Source organism: Kogia breviceps, chromosome 2 (assembly GCF_026419965.1).
Source record: "Kogia breviceps isolate mKogBre1 chromosome 2, mKogBre1 haplotype 1, whole genome shotgun sequence".
Classification (NCBI taxonomy): Eukaryota; Metazoa; Chordata; class Mammalia; order Artiodactyla; family Physeteridae; genus Kogia; species Kogia breviceps.
The window spans coordinates 171938218-171959097 of record NC_081311.1 but is presented as its reverse complement, the minus strand read 5'-3'; the positions used below and the strand labels follow the sequence as shown (position 1 = coordinate 171959097).

Here is a 20880-nt window from a genome sequence, read left to right as displayed (position 1 = left end):
GGAGCTTCCTAAGCAGAGAGGCTAAAGGTCTGAGCTCAAACCATGGCAAATGGATAAGGGACAAACTTAATTACCGAGGGCCCTGCATTATCCTTGGTTATAACTGAGGGGGACAGATAAACTGGAGGGACTTGAATTTGAAAAGGTCATCAGTCCTCTTCTAAACATATATAAACCCTAGACGATGCAATCATACCCATGACTTTTAAAGTCTGATGCCCATTGCTAGCTGGTGGTTTGAGTCACTGTCTTAATCGTATATATAGTAAACAAAATTATTACAATAAAAAGGAAAAGGAAAAGCCAGTCGTCCACCAGGAGGCTTAAAAAAAAGGTATTCTTTGAAAACCTAAAAATTTTCATTGGAGGAATAATTGCACTCCTAACTGAAGAATGAGGGGTACCGTTAATCTGAGGCAGCTCAAGCCCAGGCCCCATCAGATGCAGGGAGAAGTCTGGATGACTCATCAGGTCCCTTCCAGACCTATGATTTTAAAGGAGGCAGTGAATATCCCATAGGATATCCCTTGTTACTTTTTTTTTTTTTTTTCCGATACATGGGCCTCTCACTGTTGGGGCCCCTCCCGTTGCGGAGCACAGGCTCCAGACGCGCAGGCCCAGCGGCCATGGCTCACGGGCCCAGCCGCCCCGCGGCATGTGGGATCCTCCCGGACCAGGGCACGAACCCGTATCCCCTGCATCGGCAGGCGGACTCTCAACCACTGCGCCACCAGGGAAGCCCCCTTGTTACTTTTTAAATTGATAACTTCCTTCTGTTCAAGAAGAGCTCTGCGGGTCTAATACATTAGTTATATCTGCAGAGGGCCTTCCATCCATGGATCCCAAAGCGCTCTGACAACAGTAGCTACAGCACCATTCCATTAGGGCAGGCGGACACACTGAGGCACGGAGCTGTGAAAAGAAATTTCCAAGGTCACGTAGTGCATCATCCAAGAAGATCTGCAAGAAGACGCCACATGGTTCTAACCATTAGCCAACTGATTTGGGGGGCGTGGTTTTATGACACCACTCTCTCTCCTCTTAAGTCTCTGATCATTTCACAGAGGGTTTTAAGTTCTCAAATGGCTTTCACAACAATTCATTTTAATTTGGAAAATCAATGTAGTACAGAGGATTTTTGAAGCGGGGGGGGCTTATTTGTTCTGAAGGGGCGTGGCCAAATCAAATGCAAAGCAACTTCATTCAACGCTACATCTCAGGACTCTATGATAGGGCCCAAAATCCAAAATGCTGAGCCCCGCGCTTGGAGCCATGCCCTCCAAGCACGACTTGACTTCAGATCTCCGTGAATACGCACACCTCTCGAAATATGCACACCTCTCGACCCTGGACGGTACATCGAGGAAGTCAATTTCCCTCTGGGTGCGAGACGGTGAGCCAGACCTGGATCAGATTATGGAAACACTGGCCTGAAGTCAAAGCCTGGTGACCCGTGCCTTCCAAGGGACTCCACGGTTCCCCACGTCCCTGGGGCAAATTACTTTGCCTTGAGAGCTTCAATTCCACAGTCTGAAACACTGTTAAGTTCTGGAGCAAATGGGCCGGTGCCTGAGGGGTTCCCCAAGCCCCTTGGAAGTCATCATTTCATTAATATGATGAGCTTACTGCATTTCTGTTACTCATTACAGGGTAATTCTGAAAACTCTTGGACCCAAACCTTACCTGATCACCGCCCTCGCCCTCCCGTCCTCAATCTGGCCATCAGGACACAGGTAGCACCCGACAGCCTCTTTCTTTTAGCCGGGATTTCTTCCAAATACGTCAGAACAGCCTAGCAACACTGTGACTAAGAGCAAGGTAACCAGAGCAGTGTCAGCAAGAAAGATGCCCATGTTTACTGAATAAAGGAGAACTGAAATCAAGGGCTTTTGCTTAGACATATAAGGGTATTATTGCCTCTATCCTCCTGCCCTGACACCAGCCTCAGTCTCACTGCCTCCAGTGCACACTCACGGAAGCAGCATCTCAGAGGCCAGCAGGGTCTTGGCCGAGGCCTCGTGCCTTCCAGCTCCTCCCATCTTTCTCCACGCCCCTCCCTTGCTTCGTGTGTTCATAACTGTGCCTATAATTATAGACACACACACGAACCTTCTACTGTTGTATTTACAACACTGCCTATGTGTGGGGTGTTATTAATACAGCTGGTGAAACCAAAGCAGTAGTTTTATGCCTGTGGTTTCTGAAGAAATATACGTGAAGCAGTTTGTATGATCTAAGGGGGCACATGGACTGGATATGGGCTCTAACAGGCAGAAGATCTCTCTGCCTCCATAAATACGCGTAAGGAGGGTCCCCCCAAAGGAAAACCATAGGTTCCGTCTTTCACGGCATGTGGAGTTGGATGAGGATTTGGGGACGTGCTCTACGTGTGGCCTGCGTAACTGGGCTGTGTTTTGCCAGGAGGACATTTGCAACACTCCCGGTCACAGTGTAATGCCTTTCTCATCGGCAGCCTCATCGTTACCTGTTGGATGGAAAGAGACTAAGAAAAGGCTGCTCACAGGCTGTGGGAGACTGCAAAAGAGTTCCTCGGTCGTCCTTGCTTCCTGGCCACAAGGAAGTCTCCCCCCCCCCCCCCACCATGGGCTCAGGCCTTGCCCCAGCCCAGTCTGGGTCCAAACTGTAAATACTGTTTTGCAAGGGAATAGCACAGCCATCCTCCACCACCCTGAGTGCTTATTAATCTTGTTTTTCTCGGACTTCCCCAATTCCCTGGTCTTTGGTATACTGCACTGGTGTTGACAGTGACCAGGGGATTGAAATCCAGTTCCCACATTTCCGCCCCAAACATCACCATCCCCTCCTCACACCCTGTGCCCTGGTTCGCGTCCGCAAACCCTCCCCCTGCCCCGTGGAGTAGAGCAGCCTGTTGCCTCCACCTCTGCTGGGCTTTGCTCACAGGTCCTGCTGGCTGAATTCTACTTTCAAGCCCACCACTTAGCACCATGAGCACAGCGCCCACCGTCCCGCAGCTACAAAGAGAAGCTCAGTGGTAGCGCCCGGGGCGTAGACGAAGCCTCTCCCCGCACTGCCCCCAAGTCCCCTCCTCACCCCGCCTCCCGTTCATGGTATCGAATCAAACTGCAGCCGACTTGACAAATCTATTTGGCACGGTTCACTCAACTATTTCAACCCGACCAGCCAGAGAGCCGGGCTGACGCACCATGAACGGTGCGGAATCTGCACATGAAATACAGCCGGCTGGGAGCAGATCTGCTAATGAAGGAGCAGCAGAGATCACCCCCGGAGGCGAGAACATGGCAGGTCTCCTAGCTCGCCTGCCACACCCGAGTGGGGACGAGGGAGCAAGGGGAGGGGGCGATGCTTAATTGTCAGGCTTTCCATTCTCCTGCCTCCTTGTAGGGACCAAGAGAATGAATTTCTAATGGGGACAGAAAGGGCTTTTCCTCTGCCCCGGCGTCTTTTATGTGGGTAGGGCTGACTCGCTAAAAAGCCAAACAACAACCAGAACAAAACAAAAATGAAATTACCCCTTGGCTCCTAGGGAAAGAAATTTAGCCACAGGTGAGAAGAGGAGGCAAAGGAGAGAGAGAGAGAGAGGAAAAAAAAATAGAGGAGGATGTATCTGATATGAAGAAGTTGAGAAGAATGGTTCTAAAGGAGCCCAGAAAGCTAAATTCCATCCTCAGGAATAGCTTCCCTGCAGAATGAATACCAGGGATAAAGCCAGGGAGGACCGCATTCTCTCGAAATGTGCAGTGCTAAGGTATTTCCAAAAGCAGATTTCCTACAAATGGTGTTTTAAATAGCATCCTGGTCCATCTGCACGCTTTTAAAATTGGCTTATGCTACAGTATCCCTCTGGCCAGTGCTGCTTAGTCATTGAGCCTAGACAGGGAGACGGCTGGGGGTAGCTCTTCCCCCTCCCCTGTACCCTCCCTCCCGCCCAAACCCAGCTGCTGGCCCTCGCCTGCCTGGCTGACCTTCTGGGTTCTACCAGTTTCTTACTGAAAAGGGCAGCTGGAGAGAAAGGGTATGAGAAAGAGCAGGCTGGGGTGAGGACTCAGTCCAGGGTGCCCAGCAACCCATGCCAGAATCTGGCTTCCCATGTCCAAGTGATATTTGGTAACTCTTCCTGAAACAAAGGCAGGCAGTGAGAAACCAGACCTGGCTCAACTCGTCAAGAGGGGAAGTCTTTCAATTGCTAAGTCTCTCACTTTATCTGTGAAATGGGGTGTGTGTGTGTGTGTGTGTGTGTGTGTGTGTGTGTGAGGTGTGAGAGAGAGAGAGAGAGAGAGAGAGACAGACAGAGAGAGACAGAGAGAGAGAAACACCTGGTAATATCTAGAAGCCATGATTTCAGATGAATGCTGCCATGTTACTATGGTGATCTTAATTTTTAAAAATCCACTCCTTTAAAAACTCACATTTCCCGAGCCAAACAGTGCCAACGTTATAGTTTAGGATTTTCTGGGTCCAAGGTTTCCAGTTGCACCAGCAAGAGCAAGCTGCCTTGGGGCAGTGACAGGAGCCAAGGGGGCCCTGTTTGGAAAAGACCTTTGGCTTCTCCGGGTTGGACCACGTGTGTCGCCTTTTGATAATTCACACCTGACCGACCAGGGGGTTGCTGGGACTGTGGCGGTAAGAGGAGAGACCCTTTCCCTCAGTTCCCGATTCCACTGGGAAGGATGAGCACTCTCCTTTGAGGCCCGAGAGCCAACCTACAACGAACGGAGTTCTCGCCCTGCCCACGTGAGACCACCAGCCATTTCCAATAAGCCCCCCATTACGCTAGGTCTGCCTCACACCCAGTATGTACCTCGCGGGTACCAGCTGTGGGCCTGTTCACCGCCAGAGCGCCACGTGTCTTAGGAAAGTGGAGTGCCACACGTTCATCCACGTGTACAACAAAAGCCCCCCATCACCCACGCGGACGCGCCTCCGAGAGCCCCAGACACTGAAGGCACCAGCCAAGCAAACTCAACGCCTTGCTGCCACGTGACCGCCAGTTCAGATCCCATCCCCGACACACCGAATTTCTCCTCATTATTTATTGTCCTCTTTCTTCTTCGGGGACATTGTGATTCCCTCTCAGGATCTGTGCCCTTTCACTCCCAGACCTCGGTTACCTCCCGAATGAACGGCAGTTTCATGACGTTTTGTGATTCTTAACCCAGCATGTGGAAAGGACTCAGGCCATACATGCTCAATGAATCCTGTACGGGGAGGCTCAGACAGGGAACACATTTTCTCCTTCATTTGCAGTCAGAGAGCACCCTGCAAGCTCTCTTTCTCTCTCTGCTGTGCAAGATGTGACAGCAGCCAGGCTGTCAGAGAGACAACGGTGTTTTCCAATCACTTTAGCATAAGAAAGAATATTTTCAGGGCCAGCATCTCCGGTGCCTCCATCAATTATTGGAGCCTCAGGGAACAAGGCCTCCTTGTCCACGTGGGGTGGCTCTGCAGCCCTTCTTGTGACAGCCCTCCTGCCCCAGCCCCCGGCGTGCCCCTGCGGTGGGGAAATGGGTTTACCTTGTGGTTCTTGCCGTGCCGGTACACCATCCAGTCCTCACCATTAGTGCTCACTTCCAGCTTGTAGGATTTGACATAGTAGCCATTCTGGGTTTCCCTGGAAATCGCTCCCTGCGTTGCGATGGCCGTGAGCACGGTTAGAAAACGTAGGTCTACCTGAGGAAGACAGGCGGAGAATAAAGGGGGCCTTGACGCTCTTGACACAGGGCTGCATCTGGCTTTTTCTTCAAAGGACACAATTGTAATCCTTAGCTTGCAACCCGTGTCTGTGATTAGCTCACAGGTATTGGTGATCGGTATCCATTTGCGTCCCCTGGACAGTTGAACTCAACATATTCGAACTACATTGGACACCTTTGAAATTGGAATTTGATTTTTTTTCTTTTCTCTCTCTTTTTTTTTTTGCAAATCTGGACAGGATTACGTTTATCTTAAAGGAATCACTGAACATCTAGAACTACGACCCCTTCTTACTAAACCACGACCTGCCTTGGATAGTGAAAGTGGATGCTGGTTTAAAGGAACAATGGCTAAATCCAATCCAATCCACTCCGCTCTGATCCAGTCCAATTCAAGCCAATTCACTTTCGATGCCCTAGTTGCCAAAGTCTCAGCTCCGAGCTGTTTCCCCTCCCCTCAGTTCCTCACTCCATTGTGTATTTAGTGGCTCAGGTCACCAAGGGGTCAGAGGGCATGCAGAGTCTGCCCAAGCAATTAAGCTTATGCACCGAGTCCTGACCTTTTGCCCGATGAGGAGGAGGGCCAACATTTTGAGGCACTTCCCCTCCCACAACACCAAGCACATTTGGAAATTGCTGGATGTTATTCCTTTGCTGACCACAGTGTTTCCTAGTGGCAGTCTCTGCGTGATCAAAATTTAGCCAGCACACACTGGTAAAATTTGATTCAGTAAGCATTTATTGGCTACTTAGTATGTGTTCAGCATCATTAAGCATTCAAAAGGAGTACACAATGCTGTATATGTGTATGATAAACAGGTGGAGAGCAATAAGAGAAAGTCTATGATTAGGACCCAAAATGAGGACTACAATCAACAGAATGCTGGCTAGAAAGGAGAACTTTCTGGAAGCTCTGCAAGATGAGAAGCATTATTGGAGAAGCAGAGGAGAGATAGTGACAGATGGCCTTAGGGTTGGGCGTTAGAACCTCTGTGGACTCCCTGGAAGTTTCTAAGTGGTCTTTCTCCCTTTCCTGTTGTCTGCTCTGCGACGTCCTTCTCAGAGTAGAGGTCGCCGTGTCGCATCAGAGCTAGGACAGGCGTGTCAGTGGGTCACGAGGCTGTCTGCCATGTGTCATGAAAGCAGTCATTGCTCTAGCATGGAACTAGCAGCTTGCTCTTCCCTGGGGATGAGAGCTGGACCAGCGAGTAGTGCAAGGGAGGATGACTCAACAGGAGCTGCAAGTCTTGAAAGAAGGAAAGCAAACAATAGTCTGAAAAGATGCTGCAGGGCATCCCAGCAACTGGAGTTTCACTCCTGGTAGTGACATTTTCCCATGTGTTCTCCAGATAGCTATAGGCAAAATCTTCCTGGGAGGGCTCCCTCCGAACAGCAAAGATCATGAGAAGCTGCCATGCTTCTCATGCCTGCCCTTAGGAAAAATGCCCCCTAAGTCTCTGATGCCTCCCTATGCTGAGAATGAGGACACTCTGTAACTGTTTATGGAAGTTCCTTGGATAACTGTAGTGAAAGGGCAAACAGCTTCCCAGCCAAGCAACTTCTCCATGGCCTGGTAATCTTCACAAGGGCAGAGGCAGTGTCCATCTTACTTGTTATTTTATCCCAGCACTTAGCACAGTGCCTGGTATAGTCTATTGGTGCCTGGGATATGGATTTCTTTGGATGGATGGATGGATGGATGGATGGAGGAAAGAAGTTCTCAAGTATGTTGTGTTTATTTTCTTTGTGTTCTTTGTCCACTCTAGCGAAGGAGCCAGCCCCCTTGCCCACCAGTGCACACACACTCTGCACACCCTCTGGTATCTGAGTCAGTACCTGGAGATACTCCTTGCTGGAATCCAAGTTGGGTGTCCAGCCGTTGTCATCGCCATGGAGCCGGCTTTGGTGAGGTGTCCACCTCCCATCAGAGTAGGTAGATGAGGCACTGATCTGTTCATTAGCAATCCGGCCAGACTCCATTCCCAGAGGGACATTGCACTGAAAGTCTGGGGGATGGAAATGGTCAAGGGCAGAGTTAGGTCTCTCCACCTTAAACCCCTGGGACCCCCAGAACGCTGCTCCCTTCTAGGGATGAGTCCTTGCAAACACTCCCTCATCTTAAAGACCTAATTATACACCCACATTTTAAAAACAACTATGCCAAGTCACAGAGATTGACAACCCCTCTGAGTCTGAAAGGAACTAAATTTGACCTAAAAGAAATCAGGCTGTGGATAAATAAGAATCATCATACAAATTAAAAATACAATCTAAAGCACAAGAACTGTTAGTGCTACAGGCTACAGATGTCACAGTTTCCAGATGCACTATTATTGACATACAGGTAAACGTGTGATAGACTTGGGTGGGTTGATACATCGTGGGAAGGCTGCTTTATTAATAAACACCCAGGAGGTACTTTTGCTTCTTTCTTTCTTTCACTCAACTGTCTCATGAGTTCTGGCACAGAAGACAGACGTTACAAAGCAATAAATACAGAGGGAGACCTCTCTGTAAGCAAAAGTGTGTCATTCTGTATTACCCTGTACCACCTGTCTGGGCAAATGGACCCAGAAGTCACTTCTCCTGGCCTTGTGCTGTCAGTTTAATGTCTGTCCTTCCTATGGATCCCACGGACACTGGTCAATATTTGTGTGTGCATGTGTCAGATAAGGAAGAACAATCTTTTTCAGGTATCAAACCTACTCTGTAGCTCTGTGACCGCACTGGCTATTTGCAGAACTTGGTGCAACTCACAATACTGTTTTCTTGTCACTCAATCTTCATGAGCTCTTTGAAGAAAAAAAACAAAAGCAAAACCCAGAACAAATCCCATCAGTCGGCCAGGCTGCCGTGTCTGCAGGTATGCATGTGGTAAGCTGTCTACAGCCATAGCAAGATTTGCCCAGCTCCAATCATCCTGAAAGTGTTCCTTTAGTCCTTCAAGTTATCATTTGGGTTTCTTGGTGAAAATGGCAGCACATCTTAAGCACATGTCCAAGAGGAGCTGATTTAAAGATGTAGCTCAGGGCAAGAGACTGATGGTCTGGGTTCAAAGACAGCAGGTTCCATGACCGCTGGGGTCAGGGTTATACTTTCTCCGTTTGCACATAGTAGAAGCTCAAAAAACTGTGTTTATTAGAAGAATGAACTGAAAGTCCAAGCAGTGTACCAGCCTAGTGAGAGAAACTCTAGCCAGGGCCAGAGATGTTTAACGTCAATACATATGTATATAGAGAGAGGTTTAAAATTGCTCAGTTTTTTGACAATGGTCACTGAGGCTTGGAGAGGGAAGAAAATGGCCCCAGACTCAAAAAATGTTAGCACAGGAGGGGACTCGATATAAATATCCTAACTAACCTCCGTTTCATTCTGAGCCTTGAGATGGTCCTGCGACATTCCACGGGAATAACTAATTCTTCATATACATACTTTTGCTTTAAAGAAATGAGTAGCCAGATTGACATTTTTTATCCTATTTTCATTAATCTCTGCCTAGCAAGAGGACACAGCTCCCATCCCCTGAGCTCAGAAGCCACTGCAAATTCTGGAGAATTCCCATCTCCTTCTCTTGCAGGTCAGCCTCTTTTCCCCACACACCCTCATAGCCCTGATGGGAGGGCAGGACAGAGGTTCCCAACCGGCCAACTCACTCTCTAGCGGCTCTTGGTGAACCAGGTAGTAACGTGCAGAGAAGCCATCCTTGGCCACTGCCATGTCCGTGTGAAAGGTCAGAGAGAGGATCCCAGTGGCCGAACGGAGTTCAGAAGGTGTTTTGGTCCCACAGTACTTGCCAATCAGGGGTCCGACTGGACATGCAGGACAAAGAGAGGTCACAGAAATGGAAATGCCAAACCCCATTGGCCATACATTCTCCCTTCCCACAACTGCAAGTCATTCAATGGAGCATCACTTTGGATGCCTTGGCATAAAAGAGCAACGCGAGATTCATTTTAAGAACAATGGCTAATATTTTTCCTGCACATTAAAAAGTATTTTCACTGACCTGGCCTCATTCTATTTTCACAGCCCTGGGAGATGGACTGGAAAGGTATCATTATAATGCCTGTTCTACAGAAGAAGAAATTGAGGTTTGGAGAGGGCACGTGACTTTTCTTTGTTCATACAGCTAGGACATAGCAGAGCTGGGACTCCAACCCAAGTTTCCTGACTAAATCTTATGCTTTTCTCAGGAAATGAAATTGCTTAGCCATCAAGTCTTCCTTACAGTGCAAAATACTTAGAACGACTACAAAAGTGAAAGATTGGTTTCCTTGCTGATACTAAATATACCCAAGAGTTAGGCTGGTCTCCATCTGAGAAGTACAGGTTCCTCTTGGCCTTGGGGGATGCACCTTTTACCCATCTATGACTATATAAATGATAATAAAATTACAATAATTATAGTGATGATAATAGCAGCTTATTTATACAGATAAGACACAGAGAGGTTAAGGAACTTGCCCAAGGTTGCAGAGCTGCTAATATCAGAGCCAGGATTCAAACTTAGTCAATCTGGCTCTAGAGTCCTATTTGGGCATAGAGGGTGGTCACTGAGTCACTCTCTATGGCAAGCCTGATGACTTGGAGCAGAAAAGAACATTACCTATAGGTTTTCTCATCCTCATCCAAGTATCTACTCAGCCTCCTCCTATCCTTCTTCAAAGAAATATCTCCAAGAGAGATATTTCTGCCTTTCTACAATGTCTCTGAAGTCATCCTTGGTGAAGGATAAGAAGAGAAAGTCATCATGGGTCATAGATAAACCCTGAGGAACTTTAAAGTCTTTGTTCTCTCTCTCTCTTTTTTTATTGCTCCTAAAGCAATTAGCAGGCAAAGGTGAAGCTACTGAGAAGAGCCTGGTGATGGCGCCATCACTCACCATGGGGGATGCCATCCCAGATGTCCAGCCAATCGTATTTGCAGTCTCCCTCTCCCACCTGCAAAGGGTCGTGCTCCAGGTCAAAGGTCAGGAACTGCAGGATGATCTCCATCTTGGGTTTGGCCAGGATGGTGAAGGTGCAGTCCAAGTTGTGTGGGTACTTCTCGGGAAACCCGGGGGACTCGATGGTCCCGTTGGGGCTTGTGAAGTTCTTTGAACAATCTTCGGAGCCTGTATGTAAATGAGAACCATAGCATTAAGAGAGTGGAAGAGGATGCCTTTCTCTGTTGCCTCTGTCACATGGGTTATTTAAATGTTTGGGCCCAAATTTCCCTACTCACGAAGTTTTTGTTTCCACTAGAGTGGCCCTTGAAGCAACATACTTTTCACATCGACGTTTCAAGCCATTAAGCCAGACCATCTTTAGGAGAGAAATTAGCAAGTAAAGCAGGCTTGCTCTACATATTAGAGTAAGAGTAAGATTTGGGAGGGGGGTGGTGTAGAAAGAAGTGTGTGTGAGATACAGGGAGGGAGAGAGAGAGAGAGATGGATTCTCTTGAAAAGAGGAACAGAGTCTTCTTTCTCAATTACTCAGCTGCTTGCTCCAGAAATGTAAGTTATTTCAATCCTCAAGGAAGGCTTGCTGATTGCCAGCAGGGAAAACAATGTTACCCCTTATTTATTGCTGACCTCAACACTGGCCCCTATTGTACCAGAGCCAACTTGGTGCCCCCATCTCCCTCCAAGATCCAAGGTGCCTCAGGGGAGGGGCAAAGGGGATCTCGGGTCTCATTCATGTCATGACTATATTAAAACTAGCGGCTCTGTAGTGGCCAGACAATTAACAATTGAGGTTTGTAGCTGGTGGATCACAGCAGGGTTTGGGGATGTTAAAGGCCGCTCCAGCAGCAAGTTTGGAAAAAATGTGGCAGTGCATTGACATTTGGAAGGCTTCTGGTTCTTTTGTGGTGGGGATGGCCTTTTTTCTCTCCTAAGCTCTTGTGTCTGCTTTCTTGGGGCTCACGGAGGCGTCTTATTAAATGCTGCACACATTCGCATCCCGGTGCAGGCTTGGACCACAGCGGGAGGGAGCTCGTAAAAGGATTACAGCCACTGTCTCCCCTAATGCCTCAAGGTGGAGTCACACTAAAAGGGCCCTCATGTGCTGTAACCCAGCCACCATTTGCCAGGGTCGCCTGGGACGGTCCCAGGGCACTGCAGCCCAGACCATGGGCCCAGGGAGCTGCACGGGAGCCAGAAGTTTTGCAAGTTAACGGGATGAATGTAAATGCTGCACAATTAGCATGGATTTCACTATGTTCTGATTTTAAAATTGAAAAAGGGAGCAGGATTTATGAGGGGAATAACAGGCACTCTAAGCATGAAGAAAAAACACAGAAATACTAGATAAACTAGGTGTTTACTGGCAGGAAGTATCCTCTGGGGATCCCGCTGAAATATAACTGCGCGATGTCAATACACTGATCTTAGCCCGCAGCGATGTCTTTATCCGTGGCTCCTGCAGCAGCCCCTCTGCGAGTCTCTTTGTTGATGACGGCTTTCTGGAAAGTGGCAAATGTCTGACGTGGAAAAGATGCCATGCAAATAAGTGGGGGAGGGGATGGAAACTTTTTTTTAGCATCAGACAGGAAGTTCCAATATCCCTGCTCACCCTTCCATCACCTCGGCCCTTCCAGCCAGCACTGAGCCTTGGCAGGGTGGGAAGCCGGGACACCTGGGGCGAGAGCTAATCTTTTCAGGATTCTTCTTCGGAGGCTCTCTAATGCTGCATCCCAGAGGCTGCGCGTTCCATCATTCTGAGGCCAGGTGGCCCAGTGGGCAGCCAGGCCTGGAGGCAGGAGATGAGATGACCTCTCCCCCAGTTTGTTTACCATCAGGACCCCAGCTTCTGAAAGCCTCCTCAATGGTCCAGGATGAGGCAGTTTAGCAAAGCCAAGCCAGCTGGCAGGTCTTCAGGTGGCTGAGAGGGATTTTGAAAAGGTTAGCGTTTATGGCTGCCCGGCCACTTTGCCAGAGGAAATTAACTCTATTCACAAGTCGCTTCTAGAAAAGGCATCCTGACACTCCCTCCTAGCGTTTGCCCTATTGTCATTCGTTTCCAAGGCAAGGGGAATCACCCCACCCCCGCCACACACACCCGGAGTGGGGAATTTATAGTGGAATCTTTCTTTAGTCCCTGTCATCCATGGGGGACAGGCGCTCCCAAAAAGGACACTTAGAAAGCCCAAGAGAAGCCTGGAGAATGTGAGATTCTAAAGTACCCACAGTTTCCAAGGTTCTGTGGTCCTGTAACGGACTGGAGAGATTTTTTTCAATCTGACATCCTTCAGGCAAAAAGAAAAAAAAGTGTGTATCTATCTCTGACATATGGCTATACACGGGTGTCTCCTGTGGCTTATTTTGAATGAAGTAGAAAAACAGTTTTATCCTTTTTCATGCAGAAAAATCAAGCCTGTCCATTACAATCGTGCATCCATCTATAATTGCACCATCTTGCTGTTTGGACTATGGTCAGTGTCAGAGAGCGGGCAGCTGAATATCAAATGTGGAGAAGAGATCTCGGGAAAGGGTGACCATCCCTGGGACAAGGGTTGAGTCTTGCAGTTATCTACCTAATCCAAGATGCTTTTCTGCAATGTGTTAAAAGGATTAAAGGTTAAAAAAATAGCTCAGTCAATAAATACTCAAGTTCATGCAATGCCAAAATCGTCCATAGAAGCTGCGGGATTTTGGCTGCAGTGAATGATTTCATACCAAAGGACTCTGGTATGAAAAATGCCCACTCTGTGGTTTTTCACTGTAAATTGTACTATAACTCTGCAAGCAGAGGAACCTATACACAAAAGGCTATTGAAAACATGGTGGATTTATCCAAAGATGAGTTAAGGCTGACCACAAAGGTAAATCCAGTTCTTCAATTTAGAAAGTGGGAGTAGGGGGCACCCCAGGTTTTCTCTGTCTGTGAATAACCCGAGATTTCAGTTTCCAAAATGTCACTAGGCACCACGAAAGACAACTTGATCTTGAACTTTGGTCAGAAGACAGGAAACAAACACACAAAACCCCCCACATTTTCCAGTGCTTCAGTTTCCAATGTTACTTTTAAAATTATTTTAAAATTCCTTTCTCTGTTCTGCTTATGATTTGGTGATTTGGGATCACTTAAGTCAGGGAGTTGTTTGGTTTACGCTTTTATATGTGGACCGTCTGGTCAAACACAGACTCTTTCATAAACCACTTCATTCAGGGCAGATGTGAACCTCCCTCTCCAGCCACTTGCCCCCATCTGTACTGAATTGTGAGTTTATTTCTGTCAGTATAATTCTGCAGCAGAGCCCTGCCTGGGCGATGTGCTGTCGAAGGCTTCCAGAGTCCTCTGTACAGTTGTGTATCTGTTTACAGTTCCCTCTTCTCTTTATGAATCTGACTAGCAAACACGACTGTGTTTGTCTGGATTTCTTCAGCATGTTCATGCGTTTCTTTCATGTTCTGTGGATGACATACCTTTGTGTATTTTCTCTAAGGGCTCCAACAGTGGAGATCTGGGTGTGGGACGTGGCACCTAGCAGAATGCTCATCTTCCTAAACTTCTCAGTTTTGAACTTGGCACACCCCGCCCCGTGCACATATATGTGCTTTATGAGGGCTGACTTTCAGGCTGAGAGCTGCTCTTTCCAACGGGCATGATGGCATGTGTGAACAGCGCGGAGGCCACTGGGCTCTCACCTCTGTCTTACGTTCCTCAGAAGAATGGCTGTTGTTGGCCGGTCTGTTATCTCCCGCTGCTGCAGTAATCTTTTTCCTCCTTCTGTAGGCAATCCCAGGCCTGAAAGTAGACAGCCTCACTTCTCCATGCCCAAGCCACCTTCCTTGGCTGGCTCCTTTGTTTCTAGGCTTGCTGCCTCATTCAAAATCCTACATCAGCCTGTCCTCAGAAGAGCAAGGCTTAGTGATGATACCCTCTGTGTGTTTCGTCTTTTAATATCGACTTCAAAATTTGCATGACGGATGGAGCTAACATTCACGTTTTTGTGTCGAGTTCTGGAGGATGTGGCACCATCCTTTGTGAACTACTAAGTTGGGAAACATGAAACAGAGATGAGCTGGAATGGTCCTCCTCAACCTTGTTCTGACTTCTGGTGGCTAGCTCCCTGGATGCCCTTGCTTGGTCAGCACAGTGGAGCTGACTGGCAGCTTTAGCACTGGGAACCTAGCTACCTAATAGACTTCCCAGATAACCTGCCGGCAAGCCACTCAGTAGCTCCCTCATTTCCACATCCATAGCATGTTAATCATACCTTCACAGTTATTCACTCTGCTTCATATTATAACAACAGCTTACCTTGCAATTTACATACCAATGTACACATATTCATCCAATAACATATACTGTGCATCTGTTCTGTGCTGTGGGTTTTACACACTGTCTCCCCAACCAGAAGAGGGCAAACACCCCGTTTCCTTCCTTCCTCTCTTCTCTCTCCCCACGACTCCCCAGCAGAGGATGCCATAATGAGGGGTCCATCAGTGCCGGTGGCACTGACTAATCTGAATCTCACACGGGACTCAGGGGAACGCGGATGACGCAATTTGGGAGCCTCACACCAGCCCGAGCCACTGGACACACAGACTGTCAGTCCCTGTGACCTCATGTAGTCAGGAGCATGACGACACGTGGCTGACAGTCCTTCTTGGGACTCGTGCCCTTGGGACACTCCTGGCTCCCACTCTGGCTCCACGCAGTTCCCTTGGCCCCAGCCTTTCACTGCATTCTATGATCTTGTTCTCAGGCAGACAAATCTGGCAAATATTTAGACAGAGTGGATATAAAAAGTGCTTTCAGCAGCTACCACTTCCTTTCAAGAATTGTTTGGCGAAAAAGAAAATATATATGAATAGTTCCCCTCACACTGAACTCAACAGGCGCCGGACTTGGGCCCCTCGATGACAAGGCTGACAGCCTCCCCTTTCAGCAGACTCTGTCCATGAGTTGTAAAACTCGGGCTGCTGGAGAGGGAAACACAGTCGTAGACGGGGTGGGAGCCCCTGAGGCGGGGGGATGGGCAGGGGCGAGGGGAGAACTGGAGGATAAACTTCACTTAGCCTCAAGATAATGAGCTCACACATGGGAGGGAAGGGCTCGCTGCTTGGAGGGCTTCCGTGGAGATGCTGAACCAGCGACTTGCGAATCAAAGTTGTCTCTACCCGGTTATGGATATTAAGCATTGGCCCATATTCTCAGGATCTAAAGTAATCTAAGGGGGACCTAATGGAAAGCAAGTGGTCAACTTAAAAGAAGGGCAATGTGCTCCTCCTCTCTTTCTGCTAATCTTTTTCAGGGTGTTGGCTTCATCGGCATTTAGGAAGCGTGGGTTCAATGGGTAGACGTGATGCAGTGGAACAGCAAGGGGAATTCCTAGGAGCCATATTTGGGTGTAAAAGCAACTGTGTGACTCTGTTGGTGGTAGTGGTGGTGGTGGATCCTAGTAAGATTTTGAGAGACTCCTAACACTGAAAAGGTGATGTCCTTCCGTCCCATGTAATTCCAAAGAAAGGCTGTGTTAAAACATGAAGTAATTAGGAGGACGTTTAACCAAGTTTTGTTTTTACCATGAAGATTATTGTGATTTTTTTTAAAAAACCACACAAAAATCAAATTCTTTCCAAAAGGCTTTTTCTATGTAACAGGTTCTCCTATTCTTTCGTTGCCACAAACAATGTTTATCTACTCAACATGCTGCACCCAAGCACTAACCGGGCAGCTCGCCCTCTTAAATTGACTGGTAACTTAAACTGGCTTTTCATCTCAGGCTGTCTCCAGGTTCACCTTGATCCTCTCTTCCCTCCATCAGCTTGCTTAGGCTGGATAAAATTAGAACTCTTACCACCTGTGTCAATCAACCCACTGGGCTCCATCTATGAGCACATAACTATTATGTAGTTCCCGCACACAGCGCCCCGTGGCCAGACACAGAGGGCGGAGTCCCATCTTCTCTCCACCCGTGACCGCAACTGACCTGTCTTGAAGATCTCATAGCGGAGGGAGAAGCCTGCCCCCTGCCGGGCGTAGTCGGAGGTGAACTTGATGTAGAGGACCGAGCCCGAGGAGATAATGGTGGGTGGAGCGATGTTCCCACAGTGCTTTCCCAGGAGGTCTGCGGACTCGCTGTCCCCATCCCGAATCTCAATGAAGTCATACCTAGGTTCGGATGGCACAAAGGGGCACATGTGAGAAAAGATGACTTTTAGGAGATGAAAAGGACTACTTTCTCCCTCCAGCTCAGGTGCCCTCCATCCACTTCTAGACAGTCAGGGGTTTCGTATTCATCAAAGGGCACTTGCGTTCGCTCGTAGAGACTGGCAAACATAGATATAGGAAGTCGCATTGCTTTCTGAAAGCCACACAGAATGAGCCCCTCAGTGGATGGCTAGACTTTAAGGCCTTATCTCTTGCTCACGTAAGAACGGTAGCATCATTCTATCAAATGTCTCAAATATGTTTTTCTTCGTGCGGTAGCACCATTTTTTATTTCCATTATGATCTCTGTGAATCTTAGTCTTTTCTTCTTAGTTCTGTGTCTCTGCATGTTACTTAACCCCTTTGAGCGTCAATTTCTTCATCTGTAAGATGAGGATAAAAATATCCACTTCAGGGGATTGGGATGGAGATGGAATGAAAAAATGTAAGGAAGGTGCTAGGCACTGAGTCAGGCACGTGGGGGCTGTTTCAGAGAAATTAGTTTATTGTCCTGCCTCTTGCCCAAGTTCAGTTCTCTCCTGGGTCATCTGCTCTTCTCTTTAACGTTTAGTGACAAAGACTCCCCAACCGTGGGCCACCTGCCTCCCTGAGATGACTGCGAAGTTCACAAACAGCAGTGTCTATCTAGTTAACAACACGTTTTTAAAAGGAGTCAGCACCACATTAGATAAGGCAATAAAAACCTTTCTCCAGGGGCTTTCCTGGTGGCACAGTGGTTATGAATCCGCGGGCCGATTACAGGGGACACAGGTCCGAGCCCTGGTCCGGGAAGATCCCACATGCCGCGGAGCAACTAAGTCCGTGCGCCACAACTACTGAGCCTGTGCTCTAGGGCCTGTGAAGCCACAACTACTGAGCCCATGGGCCACAACTACCGAAGCCCGCGCACCTAGAGCCCGTGCTCCGCAACAAGAGAAGCCACCGCAATGAGAAGCCTGCGCACCGCAACGAAGAGTAGCTCCCGCTCGCGGCAAGTAGAGAAAGCCCGTGCGCGGCAACGAAGACCCAAATGCAGCCAATAAAACACAAACAAACAAGAAAACCTTTCTCCAAAAGCAGGGGGTGAGTGTCTGGGGAGCCAGCATCTCTGAGCATATAACTATTAGTCTCAGCAAGAGGCAGAGCGGGCTGCCTTCCCCACCCTGAGGCCTGAGTTCATTTCAAACAGAACCAAAGTGGCCCGGGTTAGGGAAGACACCTCAAAGACATCCTTGGCTAGGTTCACGGGACGGCACACCTACTGTGCCATTTTATCGGAACGGATGCACAATTTCAGCTTTGGCGTGTGGTCTGGCAAAGCCTCACTGTCCCACATCTGTGCTCCTTGTCTGGGCTCCCAGGGGATATACTCCTGTCACAACTGCTGACGTGGAACGTTTCTCCACACCAGCTCCCTCAAATTGCTGGCCACTGTACCATTATTTACTGAAAACCATACATCTCCCTCTCTCTCCCTGTTTATTTATTTTGCATCAACCTGTTAAAACAACATGTCCGAAATCTCTTCCTCTGGGGTAAAGAGAGGGACTGGGAAGGCTACCCTCCCTGGGATGTGCCACACACAGGATCTGTGGGAGCCGGTGGCCTGCAGAAGTGGCTTGTTTGAGCTGCAGTGGCCTGAGGTCTCACCACCGCTCCTGCGAGCCATATTTCAGATGGCTCGGCCTTCAAAGGGAGTATATGGAGTGCACCAGGGTTATTAGTTCATTCTTAAGCCCCAGAGGGCTGGAATCCTACAGTCAAAAGAATCCCAGAAGCCGGTGAGAGTCCAGAGAAGAGGAGATGGCAGAGTTTTCCCCCAGGAGCTCTGAAGAGATGGACACAGATTGGGAAAGGCGGGGGTGGGTGGGGGAATCTGTTTAGGTCTTGTGATTTCAGTGTGGGAGACGGTGCTGACTTTGAAAATGTGCTTCCTCACTTCCAAAACAACAGTGAAAAGACACTTAGTTTTGCTCTCAAAGGAAATTTCCCCAAACCTTCTGGAAAACCCCTCCTTTATATTTCCACGCTGAGGTAAGCACTGTTGGACAGTCCCTCTCAGCTGAGTAATGGTGATGCCTTCTTTGCCAGGGTGCACAACGGTGGAGAAGCAGCTATATCCATGAAGCAGACATTACCCAGCTCGCCTGGAGGAGCCAGTGTCCCCCCCTAGCCCACCCCCATCCCTGAATTAGACAGAACAGGGTTTGGATCCCAGCTCAGACTTATTAGCTGGGTCCCCTCAGGCAAGTTACTCAACCTTTCTGAGCCTCAGAAATGGGGAAAATAAGAGCAAAATAGGGATACTAGAATTTTTCTCCTAGGGTTTTTCTGAAATTTAAATGACCCACATCATCTATATAAAGTGTCCCAGCATGTGCTTCATGAGTCTTCATGGGGATTTGTTGTATTTTCATACCCATTTCAGAGGAGAAGCAGCTGAGCCATAGTGCAGAAGCGACTTTCCCTAAGAGACAGAGCAAGTGAGTAGAGATGTAGTATAAGAGGGAATGTACATCTGTTCAAACATTTTAGAGGGCATTTTGGCAAAAATGTGAAAAGAGTTAATATGTACACACTCTTTAATCCTAGCAATCCCACTGCTAGGATTTTTTCCTAGGAAAATAATCAGACAACTGTGCAAAGATGTATATGCAGCTTTGTGTGTATGTATTTTAAAAAGCATGTGGAAAGTGAAAAGATGCTTTGTTTATAAACAGCATTGTGTCTAAATGTCCAACAGCAGTGGCGGGTAAATGAATTTTGGATATTTATAAAATGGAACACTCCACTGCTATAGTGAAAATGCTATAGGTCTAGTTTTTTTTTTTTTTTTGCTTTTAAGGAAAAATGTCCACGTTATGTTGAAAAAAAGTAGATTTTTTAAAAGTATGCTTTAAAATATATATGGGTATATATATTTCCTGGCATATACATACAGAAAAAGTCTGAAAGAATATAGACTAAAATAGGGACTTCCCTGGTGGCACGGTGGTTAGGAATCCGCCTGTCAATGCAGGGGACACGGGTTCGAGCCCTGGTCTGGGAAGATCCCACATCCCACATGCCATGGAGCAACTAAGCTCGTGTGCCACAACTACTGAAGCCCACGTGCCTAGAGCCTGTGCTCCGCAACGAGAAGCCACCGCAATGAGAAGCCCGCACACCGCAACGAAGAGTAGCCCCCGCTCACCGCAACTAGAGAAAGCCCGTGCGCAACAACAAAGACCCAATGAAGCCAAAAAGAAAGAAAGAAATTTTTTAAAAAAAGAATATAGACTAAAATATTAACAGTGGTGAGATATATGGATGGTGGGATAATTTGTAATTTTTACTTTCTTCTATTATCTGAATTATTTACAGCAAGTCTGCATTTCTTTAAAAAATATAAAATAACCATACTTCCATAAAGAATTTTTTCCAAAGTAGAAGAGCTGAGAAAAATAATCCCGCTCTCAAAATTTTGCAGATAAAAAATACCATCGTAGGGCTTCCCTGGTGGCGCAGTGGTTGAGAGTCCGCCTGCCGATGGAGGGGACACGGGTTCGTGCCCCGGTCCGGGAAGATCCCACGTGCCGCGGAGCGGCTGGGCCCGTGAGCCACGGCCGCTGAGCCTGCGCGTCCGGAGCCTGTGCTCTGCAATGGGAGAGGCCACAACAGTGAGAGGCCCGTGTACCAAAAAAAAAAAAAAAAAAAAAAATAGCATTGTCATCATGACAATCATCATCCATCTCACAGAATCACCGTAAGGACTAACTAAGACATAGCTTATTGGAGCACCTAGAATAATACCAGGGACATGGCCCACACTCAGTGAATACTTAAAAAAAGATTTTTTAAAGACTACCAGATAGCTCCAGTGTTTGTGTTGCCAATTTCTATAGGAAGGACAAAAAAAGGCCCTGACATCCCACTGGCTTGTTCGTCAGAAGTGGAGGGTTTTATGTGGTTGCTTAAACACCCGTGGAGTAATTTAGGGGATTAACAGAATCAGTGATAAAGCAAGGCTACCCAGCACATGTCATAGCTATGAACTTGCCTCAATT

At 47.8% G+C, this 20880-nt stretch overlaps 1 protein-coding gene across 4 annotated transcripts in view; it reads right to left on the bottom strand.

The window, feature by feature from the left end:
* NRP2 (neuropilin 2) overlaps positions 1-20880 on the bottom strand; it is a 118654-nt gene that overhangs the window by 65712 nt on the left and 32062 nt on the right. For all 4 annotated transcript variants that reach the window (XM_059054044.2, XM_059054042.2, XM_059054041.2 and 1 more), the window contains exons 3-7: positions 16614-16795; positions 10576-10806; positions 9347-9502; positions 7530-7699; positions 5515-5670 (exon numbers count right to left, since the gene is read on the bottom strand). In XM_059054044.2, the coding sequence (XP_058910027.1) occupies positions 5515-5670; positions 7530-7699; positions 9347-9502; positions 10576-10806; positions 16614-16795 (895 nt within the window). The remainder of the gene's footprint in view (positions 1-5514; positions 5671-7529; positions 7700-9346; positions 9503-10575; positions 10807-16613; positions 16796-20880) is intronic.